This window comes from Vigna angularis, chromosome 8 (genome assembly GCF_016808095.1).
Source record: "Vigna angularis cultivar LongXiaoDou No.4 chromosome 8, ASM1680809v1, whole genome shotgun sequence".
NCBI classification, from domain to species: Eukaryota; Viridiplantae; Streptophyta; class Magnoliopsida; order Fabales; family Fabaceae; genus Vigna; species Vigna angularis.
In genome coordinates, this window is record NC_068977.1 from 25,238,200 (window position 1) to 25,257,074 (window position 18,875).

At 39.0% G+C, this 18,875-nt stretch overlaps 1 protein-coding gene across 1 annotated transcript; it reads left to right on the plus strand.

The window, feature by feature from the left end:
• Nucleotides 1-8,548: 8,548 nt before the first annotated feature.
• On the plus strand, nt 8,549-11,164 carry LOC128193775 (cell wall / vacuolar inhibitor of fructosidase 1-like). Its single transcript, XM_052867877.1, has 2 exons — nt 8,549-8,767; nt 10,707-11,164. Exons 1-2 carry the CDS (start codon nt 8,549-8,551, stop codon nt 10,965-10,967), a joined length of 480 nt encoding a protein of 159 aa, XP_052723837.1. The 3' UTR covers nt 10,968-11,164.
• The last annotated feature ends 7,711 nt before the right edge of the window (nt 11,165-18,875 follow it).

An 18,875-nucleotide genomic window follows, 5' to 3' on the forward strand; every position in this document is an offset into this window, starting at 1 on the left:
GTCATTGGAAAGATTTTTGAGTCTAGTTTCTAATAAAAAAAGAATCACATCATTTGGAGGTCGGTGGGAAAAGTTATCAGTAAAATAGCCAGCAAAGGTCAAAGTTGACAGCATGTTATCTCACTCAAGTTGCTCATCTCATAAACATTGTTTCTTTCCTCCATCATGGGGTGCCAAAACATCACTTTCCTCCATCATTGGGACATAATCACATCACTAACCTCCCTCTCCCACCACTGAAACACAAGGAATAGCCTAAGACAAGTGCAAAAGTGCCTAAAAGTCACTTTTTTTTCAATGGTGACCCCTGTTCACTTGACTGAGTACCTGTGTTGGACTTTCTGTACAAATTCCAATTTTCTCTCGGGTAATCGTTTACAGGGTTGGTGTAAACGATTACCAGACCCTTGACTGAGTACCCTCCATTATACTTTTTTTTTCAGCTATTCGGTAATTACCGAAGGCTTTTGGCCCTCGGTAATTACCGAAGGCTTTTGGCCCTCGGTAATTACCGAAGGCTTTTGGCCCTCGGTAATTACCGAAGGCCAAAAGCCCTCGGTAATTACCGAAGGCCAAAAGCCCTCGGTAAATGTTAGCGACAAGCGATTTACCGAGGGCTCTTTGGTCGTCGATAAGCCTTCGGTAATTACCTTTTACCGACGGTTTTGGGCTGTTTCCGAGGGCTTATGGCCTTCGGTAATGCCCTTCTATTTTGTAGTGTTCACTTAGTTTACTGCACTAGAATTAATTAGGGAATTGTGCTTAATTATCCAGTATTTTCCTATTTTTCTTAATTGTGCTTAAATCGATCAGAAATTCTTATTTTAGTTAATTTGAATCATCTGAGCTAATTATTTTCATTATTGATTACAGGAAAATTTTTGAAGATACAATTTGGGACTTTCAAAGATTATTTATTTGACATTGTATTATTTTGGAAGAAGCTACACTCCTTAGAATTTTTAAGAAGTAAAATTGTTTTGAAAACCATACACACCTCACGGCCATTCACGTTTTGTTGGGAGAAACACATTTCATTATCATGTTTTGTGCTAATTTATTTTATGGCCCACTTGGTAACTCATTTTCACGTGTACGCACAATGGCTGCAAAAGGGAGAAGTCACGGTTTTTGGTGTAGTAGCTGCCAACATCACGGCTTTAACAACTTATTTCTTTCATCCATACACTTTTTCATTTATAAAACATTATCCCATCCCTAAAAGAGCTGCACGTCATTTGAGGAGAAGAATTCATTTGGAAAGTTAATGTGCACGGTTACATCCAAAATGTATCAGCAAATGGATTAAAAGTGGGACCTCCATTAAAAGAGGGAATAATGTTCTGAATTGAAAAGCATGAGAATTGAGTGGAGAGCCACGGCTATCCATTGAAGCAAAATGAACGAGGGGCCACTTTGAAATGAAGTGGAGCTTCCGGTTACACACGCTCCCTTATGAAAATTCATTTTGGTTTCCATCACTTTGGAACAAAAGAGAAGGAGACCACGTTGAAATGCTCATGGCCTGGTCCAATCAAAGACTTCATGCAGCAAGGTTTGGAGTACAAACAGATGAATGGAAGAATATTGGAGCAGCTGCCACGTCCAGCCTTCACACAACGTTAGGCTTGAAGTCACCACTGGAGAGAATGAGGTGCATGGCAGGGAGGACATCACGCTCCAGCTTCACGTACGTAGCAGCCACCACGAAGGAAGTCTCACGGCCTGATCCAGCGTTGGAAATGGAAGAGCTCATTGGAAGCCAAGGCAGCTCTCGGTGCATATTCACCATACCAGCAGAGGTGCACGGTGAAGATAGGGGAGCTGCACTTAAAGGGAATCCACCTCCTTGATGAAGAGAAAGCCCACGGCTAGCAGGAAGTACAGGATGCTGGCACAGCCTGATGGTGTCACGGTGCAGCAAAGAGAACGGAGATGATGAGAGCATCCAGCAAGTCTTGCATCCAGGGGAGTCCACGGTCTTGATTCAAAAAAGAAGAGGGTGCAGCCATGGGAGACCAACACAGCCACGTCCACACGCCAGGAAAAAGAAACACGGCTGATTCCAAGAGCTGGGAGTACTCACGGTGATTGAAGTAAATGAGTGATGGTTGATGATTCCTTCTTTTCATTGTAGAAACCACGGTAGGGGCTGGAAGAAGCACATAACTCACGGTGCAACATCCAGTAGCTAGGAGCAGCAAACACGTTCAAAACCCACGGCTGGAATGGTATTGAAGAAGAAGACAAAACAAGGTGGAGAATGGACGGTGAGCACACTCGAAGGATATTCACGTGAAGGCTGGAAAGAAGAGGGTCCAACCTTATTTTCAATTGCACGGTCACGAGAAAGGAGCTGCTAGAGACAAAATGAAAGAACAAATTAATGTAAAAGCAGGCTGAAGGATACACGCTCGTTGTCCAAATTTTTGGCTATAAGAGGGAGGAGTTCCAGAGACCAGAGGACACGGCTTGGAGGCCTGGAAAGGGGCTCTCGTTGCCTTCTCTCCCAAAAACTTTGTCCGAATTTTCATTTTCCCAAACAGTGCAATGTTCAATTTTTTTTTCTTCAGAGCTTGTTACAGTAATTCAAACAGTTCGTAAATTCAGTTTGTTCATTTTATTTTAACTCTTCAGTCATTTTATTTTAAGTGTTGAAACGTTGATGAATTTGACTTTTCAGTGAAGTGTTTTTATTTTTATTTTTATTTTTACGGTCCCTTTTATTTTACCGTTTATGGTTTTCTACACCGTTAAATTTTGTCATTTTGTTTTATCGTTATGTTATTTTCAATGTCATTTTTACGAATTATTTTTACTGATGCTTTGGAGAATTTTTAATTACACTGTTGTTATGTTTTCTGTATATTTATTGTTACATGTTTTAATTTCCAACACTGTGTAATTTTCCATTGTCTATTTTTACCGTCTTTTACCGTTCAGTTTTTACCGTGGTTAAATTTATTTCAACATTTTTAAAATTCAGTTTAATTTAATTTCTAGTTTTAAATTTTAATTTTACCGCATCAAAACCAAAATCACAAACCCCCCCACTTCGTGAGTTAGATCTGAGACTGAACCTATATTTGGTCCTTGTGAGACGACCTAGGAGTCAAATCCTAGTACTATACTGCATTCTTTTATGCATAACTTTTGTGAGAGGTGCGACCCTCTTATCAGCACGTTACACTCTGGCATCCACATGCTCTACTTTTCTGATCTCTGACAGCCCATACCGGACGGTCGTCCATTCTGAGTCGGACACGTGTAATCCACTCTCGCGAACGCACGTTCACCCTGACTGCCCATGCCGGACGTCCACTCCCAGGCGGACACGTGTATTCCACTATGCCGAACGCACGTTCGCACACTACGCTTCTGGCTCAACTCCACGTGCGACAGCTGGCGTCTGTCGGTGGGTGCGTCAGACGCTGTTGTGGCCATGTGCGCTGTCGAGGTGGCGCGCTCCCTTGCTGCCACGTGGATTCCACCGAGCGGACGCATTTCTGAGGCCTGACATTCCCCCTAACTACAAAAATTTTTGTCCTCGAAAATTGCCCTAGTTATGAACACAGTCATTTCATCCAAAAGACTATTATCTTTCAATCAGAATTACTTTTAGGTCCAGGCTCAGCGTTATTCTCATAACTCTATGAAAGAGATTGTCAAGGTCGATGCACATCCTCTCTGATGTGTAGAGTTGCCTCCCACAACTCGTATAATAAACTTATCTGGGTAGTTCCCACCGCTCAAAGAGCTTATCAGGGCAACTCCCACCACTCATACAAGGAGATAATTCTGGATCAACATACATATCACATATCTCACACCAAAATCATGTCATATTTACACTCACTCCTATAGCAAGAGATCCTCTCTAATTTGAATAATTCATACTCCCAAAATGTGGTAAAAATCGCATACTACTATTTTTTTTTAACCGATACTATTGAAGACTCTGGTATGCATGACCGGAACTGTGGGCACAGTGAGGTTTTTGGCTATAAAATGAGGTGCTAGCCACGTTGGGCGACACCTTGAGACGTTGTGATTTTAGAGCGTGTGAGAGAGAGTGAGATCTGAGCACCGAGAGTTCTGAGTGTGAGAGCTTGTGGGATCAGAACGACTTAGTGTTGGAGATCGGAGAGCTTGAACGCGAGATCGGAAACCTTTCGAGCCAAACTTCAACCTTCATGTTCCAAGGCTTTGCTCCGGGGCGAGTAAGTACTTCTTTTCTCTTATCTCTTCCTTTCCTTTACCCCGCTTCTCTTTCTTCTTTACTTCTTCCTTCTTTTCTTTCCTTTCTCCTCTCTGCTTCCTTTTATGCACTTTTTCTTTTCTGAGCTTTTACTACTCGCAATTATATTCTGCTCTCTTCTTTACTTTCCGCTTGTTATTTACTTCTGCTCCATTACTTGCTTTCTTCTTCTTCTATTTTTCCTTTTTTTTTATTAACTAAAACTAAGAACACACTATCTTAACAAAGATAAGGGGTATATCGGCTAGAAACCAGACGTTAATCTCCCTTCGTTTGAAGGTATGGCAGAGACAATCGGGTAGAACAACGCCACGTACCCCATAAAAATGAAACTCAGAAAAAGAAAACTTTATTTGTATGAACAAAATGGACACGAACAAACTTGAATGTAGATCCGTTTAGGAACATTTGCGAGGACCGTGAAACAGATCTATTTTTGGACATTGTGACTAAAGACTAGACAATGAAATTTAAACTAAAAGACAAGAAGCAAAATGGAAAACTTGACTTAAATTGGAACCTGACTTCACTGTAATAAGTCTTTTTACTTTCACTTTACTTTATGAACAAAACCTAGAAAATAGATATGGAAGCCAAGACAGTTCATAAACGATGGCGGTCCACTCCGGAACAAGTTAGAATCTTGCTGAACATCTACAACCATGGGATCATCAATCCTAGTCGAGATCAAGTTCGCGAGATTACAGGATGACTCCAGGAGTACGGGGAAGTCGGAGAATACAGCGTCTATTGTTGGTTTCAAAACCATGGAAATCGGGTGAAGAATCGAGGCTGGCATCAAGACGTCCCTAGTACATCTGGATCTTCAGTTTCCCTCCTTCCGCCGTTTATCTATGGTAAATCTTCTTTCCTTTCCTCTTCTTCCCCTTTTTTTTTAACTCTGACTACCATTATTATTATTTTTTTATTTTTTTTTTCGCAGATCCTTCATGGGTACTTCCACAGACTCCGAAGCTCTTAGATCTCTTTCCCATTCCCGTTATACGCAAGGAAGAAGAGAGTGTTACTCAACCCATGCCGTTTCGTACCCAAGCTCCTTCCACAGAGCTTTCCTTGAGGTTGTCGCTCGCCGATCAGTAGTCTCCTTAGGGGGACTATTTTTATTTATTTACTGTATTTTATGGATTGTACTCTTAATGGTCACTTGTGGCCGACTCGCGAACATTTTATTTTAATTATGCACTGTAATATTTATCTCCTTTGCTCTTTATGTATGTTTGTTTAACGTGTGTGGTACCATTTTCACACTAATATTAAGGTATCTGGTTATAACTATGAGATTTGGAAAAATATGTAGTCCTCATGACCTTATAGACCTGAGTTAATGAAATATATGATATTTGTCATATCATACGCTATTGCCTTATTCATTTCCAAGAATAAAATTTAATTTCTTTGAGAATAGCTCTCTCTTATGCTAACACATATTTTTAATTTTCCAATTATGAAACAAGAGCACATAAAATTATATCCTTCAAAGTATCTGCACAATTATACCACTAACCGCGCCAAACAATATAACCATTAAAGCATCACAATTGAATTTGAGACACCCCAACTCGTATATACTTATATATCACAATTTCCGTTGAGCTAACACCACAAAACACATGGCTCCATTCCTAACACCCGTCAAGACTTCCTTGATCGAGATCAGGTCCAAACCATCTGAGTCGGGAAACACCAACTACTTTCGACCACAGTCAAGAAGAATATGCTTGACAGTCAACCAATCCATTCCCAGAATGACATCCAAGCCTTGAAAAGATAAAGAGATCAAGTTCACCATGAACTTACATCCGGCGACGATAATTGAGCATCCAACACAAACTGAACTGGTCGGGATTTGTCTTGATGTTGGGGTAAAACCACCAGTTCGAATCCTAGATCACTCACTAGTATACTGAAGTATTCCAAACAAAGCATTCCTGCTCTTCAATCTTCACCCCAAAGAGTTTAGGGCAGTCTCTCTTGTAGTGAACACCACCACCTTGATAACACGTTACTGATGTAGGTATAAGCGGTTGGGGTCACTGATAGGGTTTCTTGCCTTGCTTTTCCCCAAATGATTTGTTCTTCTGAGTCTTGTCAACTCGACTTTGATTTCGATTCACATCCAAAATCCACTACAGGAAATGCTCGTTTTTCCGACGGCCTTTTACCCACGTCCTAGGAGCCCTCGGTAATGCAGTGGTGAAGTCAATTACCGACGGCTTAAAGGCCTTCGGTAATGTCTTCTAAGAATTTTAAGTTGTTCCCTCTCTGCAATTCATTTTCCAACCGGTCGCTTCGTCCAAAACCCTTCCCTCCAACCCTATTCTTCGTCGCCCAAAACCCTTCCCTCCTTCAACGATACGAAAGTCGTAAGCTTCCTCTCCTCTGCCCAAATTGTCAGTAATTCCTCTCTCCTGTGCCCAAATTTGAGAAATTCCTCCAACGATACCAAAGCCCTAGTCCGTTTTTGGTCACCGTAAGGCGTTCTTTCGCGGAGCTTAGGTCGTTGGTGGCATGGTCTTTCCGGCATGGTGGTGGGTCGTAGTAGTTGGCGTTTTGCGGTAGGGTGATGTGGGCTTGTTAAGTTCGTGGTCGGGGTCTGCAGAGGCTGGCATCTTCGTCTATTTTTCTTTCGAGGTAAGTTTTTTTTCAATAGCTTCCTATAGCTTCCTATAGCTTACGCTTGAGATCAATGGAGTAGGGGCTTGCTTGCATCCAATTTATCTTGTTTCCATCCATAAATCTGTTTAATTTCATCACCGCAATTCCATTTCTAACATTCATTTCCATGCCTTTGATGTTCCAACCTTTGTTTCCCTTTCTCTGAACTTAAACATTACAGAAACTGATTTCCCATCTCATCTAATTCCTTCCTTTGGGGCCTCCATGCATCTTCCAGATATTCAAAATCTTCTACTTCTGCTGCTTGCTTGAAAGCATAAACTCTTGCTTCTTTGAAAGCATAAACTCTTGCTTGTCGGTTTGTAGCTGTGTTTGCTGGATGAATGCTTTCTCTGTTGTACCACTTCAGCTCCTACTGCTATCCTTTCACCTCACGGCCTACTCTGCTATGTGCTTCTTCTTCATGTTGTTGTGCCTTCTTTTGTTGCACCGTGAGTGCTTTTCCCATGTTTTTTCCTCACACCGTGCAGCTTCACTCCCTTCAACGTGGTGTGCCTCGTGAGCTCTTGTTGTAGCTAAATATCTTCACTTTTTAATTGAAATGAGTTGCAAGTGTTGAATGCAAGCCGTGTAGTATGAGCTGGATGCCACTTTAGTTAAATTATGTGTAGCTCTTCATTTTGATGGCTTCAAGATTCACGTTTCAGCCAAGAGAATTTGGTGGTTCCCACCTTTATTCCATCTTTCTGAATGCTTTTCCAAAATGCTTCTTCATGGGCCCTAGGCCGTGGAGTGTATGTGTGCAGCTGCTCCAAATGCACTTCCAAAACTCTGCTGGACTGCTTCTCCAAGCTCTTCCAGGAGCTATAAACCGTGAGGTGGTGGCTTTGTCTTTAACTTGTATAATTTTCTTTTAATTACAAAATAAGAAGAAGGGAGGCCGTGTGATTTTGCTTCTTTTCTTTTCTCTGGACTTGCTGATAAGAATCGTGACCTCCACCTCCTTAACAATACTAATTTAATAGATTTCAGCCACTTCATTTTGTAGCTTCTCTCACGGCCATAAGCTTCAACAAGTGTGGCCCCCTCCATTATTTCAAACCATGTGGTAGATACTTATCAAATTGAGTTGGCCGAGAGTTTTTCTTCCAGCATGTATCTCTTGCAAATTTGATAAAAGAAAAAACTAGCAATTGTAGCTTTTCAATGAATTGATACGTACCAAAAGCTATGAGGGGACCATTTCAACAAAATTCAGACTTTGCTATTTTGGAGTTCCTACGTGATATGCTTTCAAGTCATCACTAAATAACAAATTAAAGCCTTGGGAATAAAAGTGAGTGGTGGCCCATTGTTGTCTCCTTTATAAAATGACAAAATAAACAAAACCAATGCAAGGTGCACTTCTTTTCCCACATGGCCGTGAGCTACTCCTCTTGTTTCTCTTAGAAACCAAAATGAAAACAAAAGAATTTTGCTTGCATTATTCTTTCCATGACCGTGAGCAAAGTGGTTCCTCATTATAAAATTCACACTTCATTCTTCATTCTTCAACATGAAAGCTCTAAAACTGTGAGCTTCAATTCCTCCAACGTAGCCTCTTCTCTTAGTGGTGGCTCCCACTTTCTTCAATCAATTTCTCTTTGGATGTGAATGGGCCGTGTGGTGTGTATGTGGTTTCCAAACAATGAAAATCTGATAGATAGCACTTGCAAGAGAACACCCAACTACAATCTTTGCCTTCAAACACTGAAGGTAAGCCCTGGAAGCTCCACAGCTTATGTCTCGGGGCTGGCTCTTATCATGGTCAAAGTGATGAAAGCCAAAGCAAACGATGCCTTGAAAATAATCGATGACTTGCAGGGGAAGGGAGTGATAATGCTAAATTATACCATATTTTAAGCATCATTTTAATGGAAAAATCAACTCCTTTCTAACTTATAACTTGCTTAATCCTCTTGTTTTGTCTTGTTTTCTATATATTTGTGTTTTTGGCTACTTTGATGTACTTTCATCAATAATCCCTTATTTTGTAGCTAAAAATGAGCTTGGAAGACTCTCCAACAAACGATAGAACTGGACCAACAAGTTAGCACGGAGAAACGCTCGCCACACATGCAGGACACTCGCACAATCAGGACGTTCGTACAAGATTCAGAACGTTCGTCCAAGATTCAGAACGTTCGTCCAAAAGAGAAGAGAGAACGCTCGCCAGAGAAGTGGACGTTCGTCCAGAAACAAGCGGACGCTCGTCCTCCATGCAGAGCGGACGCTCGTCCAAATGCGAGAGGGAGAGGACGCTCGTTCCAAGCAGAGGACGCTCGTCCAGCCAGGCGGGCGCTCGTCCAAGAGAGCGGACGTTCGTCCAGGAGGACGCTCGTCCGAGGACGCTCGTCCCAGAAGCGGGCGCTCGTCCAAAAGAGGGGGACGCTCGTCCAGAGGCAGCAGGCGCTCGTCCAAGAAGCAGACGCTCGTCCAGCCAGGCAGAAGTGGACGCTCGTCCAGCCAGGCAGAGGACGTTCGTCCAGAACGCTCGTCCAAACGAGAGGACGCTCGTCCATGCAGGAGGACGTTCGTCCAGCAGAAGTGGACGTTCGTCCACTTTCAGTGTCCAGAGAGTTTCACGCCCGGGCGTGAGAAATGGGGCGCCCGGGCGCGACTTTTCGCCAGATTTGAATATTTCCAGAGAGTCTCGCGCCCGGGCACGACTAACAGAGGGCGCCCGGGCGCGACTTTTACTGATGTGGCAGACAGCTTATTTAACCCAGAAACGTGAAGAGTTTCGGGTCTTTGGTCATTTGGAGGCGCGATTTCACTCAGAGGAGAGCTTGGAGGACTGCTAGGGTTCGTGGGAACACTCCCTTCTTCCTCTTGGGTTCTCCTTCTTCTTCCATCTTCCATGTTGTAAGCTTTAGGGTTCTCCATGGAAATGGAGAACCAAACCCATCTTGTTGGGATTAGTTGTAGCCTTTGAATTCTTGTGTAATTGTTGAATGATTTGATTATATATATGCCTTTTCTATCAATTGCTAGTATTCTTGTTTCCAATCTTAAAGCTTGCATGTAATGGGAACGTTCATGGCTTGATTTTGGGGTTTTATGGATTATGGGAACGTAAGATGAAACCCGGAACTGAAATAGGAGTCCTTGTGGGTCATTGATTCTAGGAATGGAAGATGATTCACATGTTGTCTTAGATCCCAATTCTTTAATGCGGGTTTTTCTTGTTAGATTGCCAAGGAATTGGGGTTTGGTAAGGAAAACCTAGGCTCTTTCACCTAAGGAATTAGGGCTAGAGTGTTTTAGTGGATTGACTTTAGTAAATTGATAGAGAGGAGATGAAATTGGTTATACACAAGAGTGCATTGGTGAAAACTAGCCTTAACAATGTCATTTCATACCATTTCTAGTCTTTTCCATTTCCAAGTGCCTTCAATACCAAAGTCCAACCTTGTAATTATGTATGAATTTACGTTTCTGCACTTGTTCTGTATATTGATGTTATGTTATTGAGTCTATGTGAGTTGTTAATCGCACAATTCTCTAGTATTACGAGTCTCTTGGGAAAACGATACCCGGTCTTACCGGTTTATTACTTGAACGATTCGGTGCACTTGCCGAAATCGAGCCCAACACGTATTTTTTGAGCTAACAAGTTTTAGTGCCATTGCCAAGGATTTGGGGATTGAACCCGAGTCCTAGCAACGGCTAACAAGTTAAATTGGGCCTCATCAAGTTTTTGGCGCCGTTGCCGGGGATTTGGGGGCTGAACCCGAGTCCCAGCAACGGCTATCAAAGTTTGGTTCATCAGGGAGCAGGACCTAAGCAGAGAAGAGCCTTGAGTTCTTGTGCCAGTAAATACAAAGCAGTGTTGATAGTTGATGTTCCACAAGCCACCAAGGCTCTGCAGAAAGGAGACCCCAAGTTTGCTGAAGATGGAGCCAATGATGCTGCTAATGAGGCTACCTTTTGTGAGAGTGATTTCTCTGGGAATTCTCCACTCACCAAACAGAACAATGCTATGCACGATGTTACTGCTATTACTGCTGCTATTGTTAGATTGCTGCTCTAGATTTTTAACTTCCTAGAACTAGTACTTAGTTGTATTCACTGATTGTTGCATATGTCTTGGAACCTGCTTTTGCTTGTTATGTAAAAAAAAAAGCTGGTATCTATTTTAAAGCTCTTATAATAAGTTAATTTCATTTTGCTTTCTTTTTGTATATTTAGACATCATGTTCTGGAAGAATATGGTAGTGTACATTCTTTAATGCTTGCCCCTGTTCTTGGTATTTCTGTTTCTATGCAGTTTTGTGCTTAATAAGTGTGCAATTGCTGTCCGAGAGTCTTTAAGGGAGTGGAGCTAAAATTTGGCCCTCGGTAATTACCGAAGGCTTTTGGCCCTCGGTAATTATCGAAGGCTTTTGGCCTTCGGTAATTATCGAAGGCTTTTGGCCCTCGGTAATTACCGAAGGGTAGAAGCCTTCGGTAATAGTTAGCGACAAGGGATTTACCGACGGCTCGATGCCCGTCGGTAGGCCGTCTGTAAATGTCTTTTTCTGACGGCTTTTGGCTGTTTCCGAGGGATTATGGCCTTCGGTAATGCCCTTTTTTTTTGTAGTGATCTCTAAACCATGGGTCTGCTTCCTCGACACTAGTATCGCCACAAAATTTAGTTGTGTAGAAGAAAATTCTCTAGGCTCCACTCCTAAACAGGAATGACAAAGGGAAAAGCACCCTGAGTGGTCCTGCCACTAGTCAACACTTCTGTAACGCAATGGTCTTTTACTGCACCAATGCAGCATTTTGTTGCTGCAATGCCTGAAGTACAGATTCCAGTATTCCATTAGATTCAGACTGCACGGTTCGAGAGGAAAGAGGAAGTCTAGGTGCCATTAGTTCTCTGAGAAGTAGAGAAAACGGTCGTTAACTAAGTTCAAAGAGTCTAAAATACTCAATAAACGAACGTCGAGCACACAGCAAAACATGCATGGTGCACTCACAACCTACAATGTCCTTAAAAGAACAAAACTGCTCTGATACCACTAATGTGACATCCCAAAAATACAGTCATAACTATAAATTCAGAAAAAATCACATTTAACAATAATCCAAAACAGTTTTTCCAATTAAAAAAAAAATCCAGAATGAGAACGAACGCTCAAGGACGAACGTCCTTGAGCACTGTTACAACATAACGGACGAACGCGCCAAGCCGCACGTCTTACAACAAGAGTTACAAATGAAAGCGGAACGTACATGAAACCTGACCGAACGGTTTACACAAGACAATTACCGAACGGTCGAATATTGAAAAGAAACGAGTGAGTAGGTCAAACGACCACTTAAACCAACAACTAATAGACGAGCGTCTCACTGCTCAGTCTTCACTTCAACTTCAATCAGGTTCTCTTCGTTCAACGCCTCTTTCAAACACTTGTCTCCCTCTGCTCACATCCACACGGACGATTATTGCAATGACAGGACGGACGTACAAAACGAGACAAGACAAGGAAAAACACAGGGTAAGCTTATGTAATTTAACTCATGCATCAACATACAAATTCAGTACATAATCCATCACACATCAACACATTTTAACGCACGTACAAAATAAAACTCAACACGACTGACTGTCCGGACAGTACGAATTCTGCATAGTTACAGGCGTTCGCGCACCCGGGTGGTGTGGTAACTAGCATCCTCATCAGCTGCCACCCGAGGTTAGTACGTTCGTCCAAAGTACCTCTAAGGACGACGACCTCCTGCCGTTCCCACGCATGACGTGCGTCCTCTACTTGAGGACGAGCACTCACGAAACATCAAGATCGAACGACCAGCATTAACTTCCCACAATTATACTTGACAAATTCCAACATTTTCCAAGAGTCGTTCCTACCTGGAATGCTCGTTCAATAATCATAACTATCATTCCATCATTCACTATTCATCTGAATCATCCCTACCTAGAACGTTCGTTCAAAATCATAACTTGTTTTCCATCTCAAATATTCCTCAACCTTTATCACTTATCATTTTATACTCATTTTCATCATTTCTTTGAAGACCATCAGAAACCGAACGTTCTGTCCCCAAGAACCGTGGACGAACGCTGTGGACGAGACCGAAAGACGCTCGTTCGAATTGGAGTTCGAACGGCAGAGTTAGCTACATTTGGGAATAGCCGAGTGGCATCCTGTTCATTTGGACGAACATAATTACCTTGAGAATCAGTTGAATGAACTGACGCTCGTGAACTCAAACCGTTACTTCAAGAATGATTTAAGAGGGAAGGCTCTAGGCCGAATACATCAAACGCGAACGTCTCAGTAATGCAAGAAAGGTTTTTATGAAAATTCTCGTTCTGAATCCACTGCCGGTTAATGACCGAGCGTAGAATTCTAAAGTTGGACGTACGCTAATTTGCGAGAAAGGTACGAGCGCTCAGAATAATACCGAGCACCAACTAGAGCGTACGTTCAGTGTAAGACCGAACGCTTCCCAGTACGAACGTCAGGTGTAAGACCGAACGTTCAATAACTTAGATTGATAGAACTTGAAAAATAAACTAAGGGACTTTTGAAGAAGTGTTTACGAACGGTAAAATACACCATTACATATATATACGTACAACAGAAAAGAGTTTGTCAAAGGATACTGGGTACAACAGTGCTTGGCCGAACGCTCAAGCATAGTTTTTAGACACGAGGACGCTCGTCCTCAACAAAGGATTTATCCAAATGAAAGAATCAACATTTCAACCATATTACTAAGGAAAATCGAACGGTCAATGACCATTCAGTACGAATGTACAAGTTCATAAAAATTCTCTTATAAACCATTTTTCATTTCCAGTTCATTTCTCACAATTTCCACTCGTTCATATCAACCAACTCTCATATTTCATACGACTCATATCATGTAATTTCATATATTTCATTTCACCAAATCAACGAACGTTCATGCATTTAAATCACATTCAAATCATCAAATATTATTCTCATACAGTAAAATAACGAACGTTCATATCATTCAATTTCATCCAACATCATACATTATTTCCACATAGTAAAATAACGAACGTTCACACATAGCATGCATAAAAAACAGTTAAATTAAATAAGCTTCCCTTACCTGGAAATGATCGAACGTTCACAGACGTAGAGACAACCCCTCAACCACTGATTCTCCTACTGTCAATGCTCGCTTAATCTACTACAAGAACGAACCCCAACACCCAAAATCAGAATTACTCCACTTTCAGAAAGATGACGAACGTACAACTCAGAATTGAGTTTGCATGCATGGGAAAACGAACGTCAGAGAGCAGGAAGGGACTTACCAGTCCAGCTTCGTCAACCGAACGTCTTCTCTGGAAGTCCTTGACGCTGAGCGTCCTACTATAGTGCCAGAATACAGATCGAAGGAGATTAAACTGGGTGTTTCTTTCAGAGAGAAGGTGCAGAGAAATGAAGAGAGAAGGAGGAGAGAAAGAGTTTTCAGAAATGAAGCAAAGAGGGGCGTGCAGAGGGAGGGGAATATTTCAGATTCTGAGTTATGCTTTCCACTCTGCCAGCGAACGTCCCACTATGCCAGCGCACGTTACACTCTGGCATCCACATGCTCTACTTTTCTGGTCTCTAACAGCCCATACCGGACGGTTGTCCATTCTGAGTCGGACACGTGTAATCCACTCTCGCGAACGCACGTTCACCCTGATTGCCCATGCCGAACGCACGTTCGCACACTGCGCTTCTGGCTCAACTCCACGTGCGACAGCTGGCATCCGTCAGTGGGTGCGTCAGACGCTGCTGCGGCCATATGCGCTGTCGAGGTGGCGCGCTCCCTTGCTGCCACGTGGATTCCACCGAGCGGACGCATTTCTGAGGCCTGACAGGTTATCTTAATTTTATCAACATATTCTTACACTATATACTTTGTTTACAAAGGATTAAGACAGTAGCGACAATCTAGTGGTAAAAAATGTGACTCTCTTTTTAGATGTAGTTGATTTCCAAAGTCTAAGTTCTCTTACATCATGATGAAATAGAGATATAACAAGGTTTAGGTTTAAGATAGTTAGTTATGTAACAAGTTTTATAACTTCAAAACAATGGAAGTATATTATTTAAAATGCTTAAAATAATATTTTATACCAAAATAAAAAATGCCTCTGTAATTGTTGTATATGCGTTGAATGTTTGAAAGAAACCTACAAAAATGAATAAATATATATTACCTTAATATATATTACCTTAACCACCTTAGACTTTGAACTTCCAGTATAAAAGAGTAATGACATTTTGGGATCAGTCAATTTTTTAGGCTATCTCTACACCTCCTCAAGGAAGATAATGAAACCTTTCCTTCCTTCTTTTTTTTAGGGGATCAGCATTTCTTGATCTATCTCAAAATAAATTTTCTGACTTTTCTTCTTTTCTTTGTGCAAATGGGACAGTTGAAGCTTTAGGCCAGCTTGACCTTTCAAACAACCAATCTATCTCAAATCATTGGCGTATTTAGATTTGAGTCACAACAATTTTTCAGGAACGCTTCCTACTTCAATGGGATCACTTGTTGAACTTCAAGCATTACTACTAAGAAACAATAGCTTAACCAAGGAGATCCCTTTCTCCCTAAGGAATTGCATAAAGTTAGTAATGTTTGACTTGGGAGAAAATAGATTATCAGGAAGTATCCCTTCTTGGATTGGGGAAATATATCAAGATTTGCAAATATTAAGCTTCAGAAAGAATAACCTCTCTGGAAGTTTACCAGTTCAACTCTGTTACCTACAAGGCATTCAGCTCTTGGATCTCTCACTCAACAGTCTATCAGGAAGAATTCCCAAATGCTTAAAAATTTTTACTTCGAATAACTCAAAAGACTTCATTAACAAATTATACACACCAGGTTAGATCGATTGGAAAGTACATGAACTACTATGATTTGTATTCATTGTTGACATGGAAAGGTGCAGATCATATATTCTTAAACAATGAGCTATTGCTGTTGAAAAGCATTGATCTTTCAAGCAACCAATTATCAGAAGAAATTCCAATTGAGATAGAGGATTTGTTTGAGCTCATATGATTAAATTTATCAAGAAACAATTTGACAGGAGAAATTCCCTCTAACCTCACTTGAATTTCTTGATTTGTTAAGAAACCAGATATTCGGTTCATCAGTAAAGGAAACAAAGATTTACTTTCATACCGTAAGAAATCCTGATTTGTTCCTGAAAAAGAGATATGGCTTCCCAAAAGTCACACATTAGAATTCTCTTTTTGAAATGCATTTTTGTGGTGCTTAGCTTCCTTGTCACTTAGGTTCTGAGATGATATCACCCGTTTGTCAACATGTTTAAAATGACGTGATAAGTTGTTGATTATGTAGATGCGGTAGGGAGCATAAGTTGGTGTTTCTCCATTAAAAACTATACAAGAGTTCCCATAATAAGCACCGTAGTTTGACCGGATCAGCTCAACAGCTCTGCCAGATAAGCTCGGCAACCCCACAAAGAAGATTGGCGGCCTAGCTAATAAATATTTTGTTGACGTGGTATGCTTATACAATTACATTAATTTATAATTATTTATTAAGATATTTTATCAATTAGCTTAACTTGTTTAATTTATAATGTTTAAGGATTCTACTTTATGTAAAAAAGAAAATCAATGATGAATGAATTTCTCATTCCTAAAAGGAAATGTCAAGGAAAAATATCATTGAATGGTGCAATTATCCTTCTTAGTACATGAAATTAAAACCTGTAAAGTCACTTTCCCCAATAAAAATGGAAAAAGACATATTTGTTTGGACTTGATGAACATAAAAAAATTGTTAATACAAAAATTATTAAAGAAGTTATTGATTATGTATATATAGATGCAATTACAATTTTTATATATGTCGAGTAATATACTACTTTTTTATCATTAACTTTGTTTTTTTATTAATAGCTTTTTTAATATTATTAATATATTCTTATATTTTTCTTTTATAAAATACTTATATCAAAATTTTATTAAGCCAAATCATTTTTATCAACCAAAATAACAACACATGAACTACGTATCAATGAAAGAGAATACAAAAAATAGTCATTATTTTTCTTGATAATAGAGTGATTGATAAGTTTCTTCTTTCACCTATCAATACATGATAATATCTTTCTTTTCAGCTTTATCAACAATGTATAATTTTCAAAGTTAGATGAAAGAAATGTAGTTTTATTGATTCATTTCAAATTTTAGCCAACATTGGGTCTTGTTCGAAATCAATCTTAAAATGGAGTTAATTCATTATCTTGATCCATTGAGGAAAGATTTTAGTACGAGACAAGATTTTGAAGAAACTTCTTAACATGTAAATTATATTTTTTTACTTACATATGCTTTATTTTTATTTATTAACTAGGGATATGTAAACCTACCAAGTTCAAAGAGGATATATGGTTTCAAAGTCTAAGTTAAAAAATATCAAGTCAACACCAATTAACACCAATTAAGATAGATTACAATTGTTTATTTCAATACTATAACTACACTATTATAATATGTTTATATATGTTTGCTCCCTCAGCCTATAGTCTTTTATACTAAATTTGTAACTCTTGTAAGAAATTTATATTTTCTTGGGTTGTTATAGTGTTTGAATGAATTTTAATTATAATGCAATGTAAATGCATAGTAGTTATTTATTTCATTTAGAACTAGTGTGATCTTTTATTTGTTTAAAAATTAATACAAGTAAAATCTATTATTTTATATAGATTTATAAATAGTAAAAAGTAGGATAATAGTGATTATTAATGCATAAAAACGTATAGTTTAAAATTACTATACTTTTTAAAATAATATTTTTATTCCTCAAATATTTTTATTAATAGTCTTTTACACAATTTAAATTAGATCGTAAAAATAGTAATAAGACTGCCTTTTAATAATATATTTTATTTTTTATTAAAATAATGTTATTATAATATATATATATATATATATGTACATATATATATATATATATGTACATATATATATATATATATATGTACATATATATATATATATATATATATATATAAGCATTGAGAGGAGATTTAAATATGTTCAAATGTTACGTAGATAATGAATATTTTATAAACTATTTGAAGATAAAATGAAAAGAAAACATGTATGTATGTAATTGTTTGAATGAATTATAAACAATTTAATATTGTAGTTTTTTTTATTAGTGCTTTATGCAAACTCTTGTATAGGTAAATTTTTTCTTGTACCCGTTGTAATATACTGACATATGAGCTTTGATATATAGACTTATTACTTTGTGCGTTGTATTTATTGTATTTGTTTATTAATTATAGTTTTAAAATGTGTTTACTAACTATTAATACTTTGGAATAAAAAAGTAACATTGAAGTAAGTATAATCCAGAAGATGAGTGTAGTAAGTGTAGTTGCACATTGGTTAAATCAAACAATTAAGTTTTTGTGCATAATTTGTATTTTTCACTAACAATAATTACATATATGCACTTAATCTCAAAACTGAAGGTTGTTGTGGAGATCCCAAAACAATTAGTCATATATATTTTGAATTTAAAAAATTCTTGTGGTTTTTCAATTTATATATCTATTTCTTTTATGGTTTAAAATCATAATACTTGCTCACAATTCCACTTTGGTACAATTGGAACTCAAATACAAAACCTTATATCATAAATTCAAGATCAAAGAGTTAAGTTTGCGAAAAATCATAGTCTTCATTGTAAGTTGTAGAAACTACAATTCTTGTAAAACACTTGATCGTCATTTCTAATGTGTGAGATAATTATTCTGCTAGAGTTACACATAACTCATAGTTCTGGAAGTTCTGGAAGTGCTAATTCTGTTGAATTGTAATCGCAGAAAGAACAGAGGAATGATTCTTCCTTTCTGAACCATATTCTATCACATTTTATCAAATAATGTACTCTGCTGATA

Excerpts from the sequence above, each read along its gene's own strand:
- LOC128193775 (XM_052867877.1), top strand. The coding sequence starts at position 8,549 with ATGGGCCGTGTGGTGTGTATGTGGTTTCCAAACAATGAAAATCTGATA. Across the intron at positions 8,768-10,706 it reads ATGACTTGCAGGGGAAGGGA|GGAGCAGGACCTAAGCAGAG; the intron begins GTGATAATGCTA and ends TTGGTTCATCAG.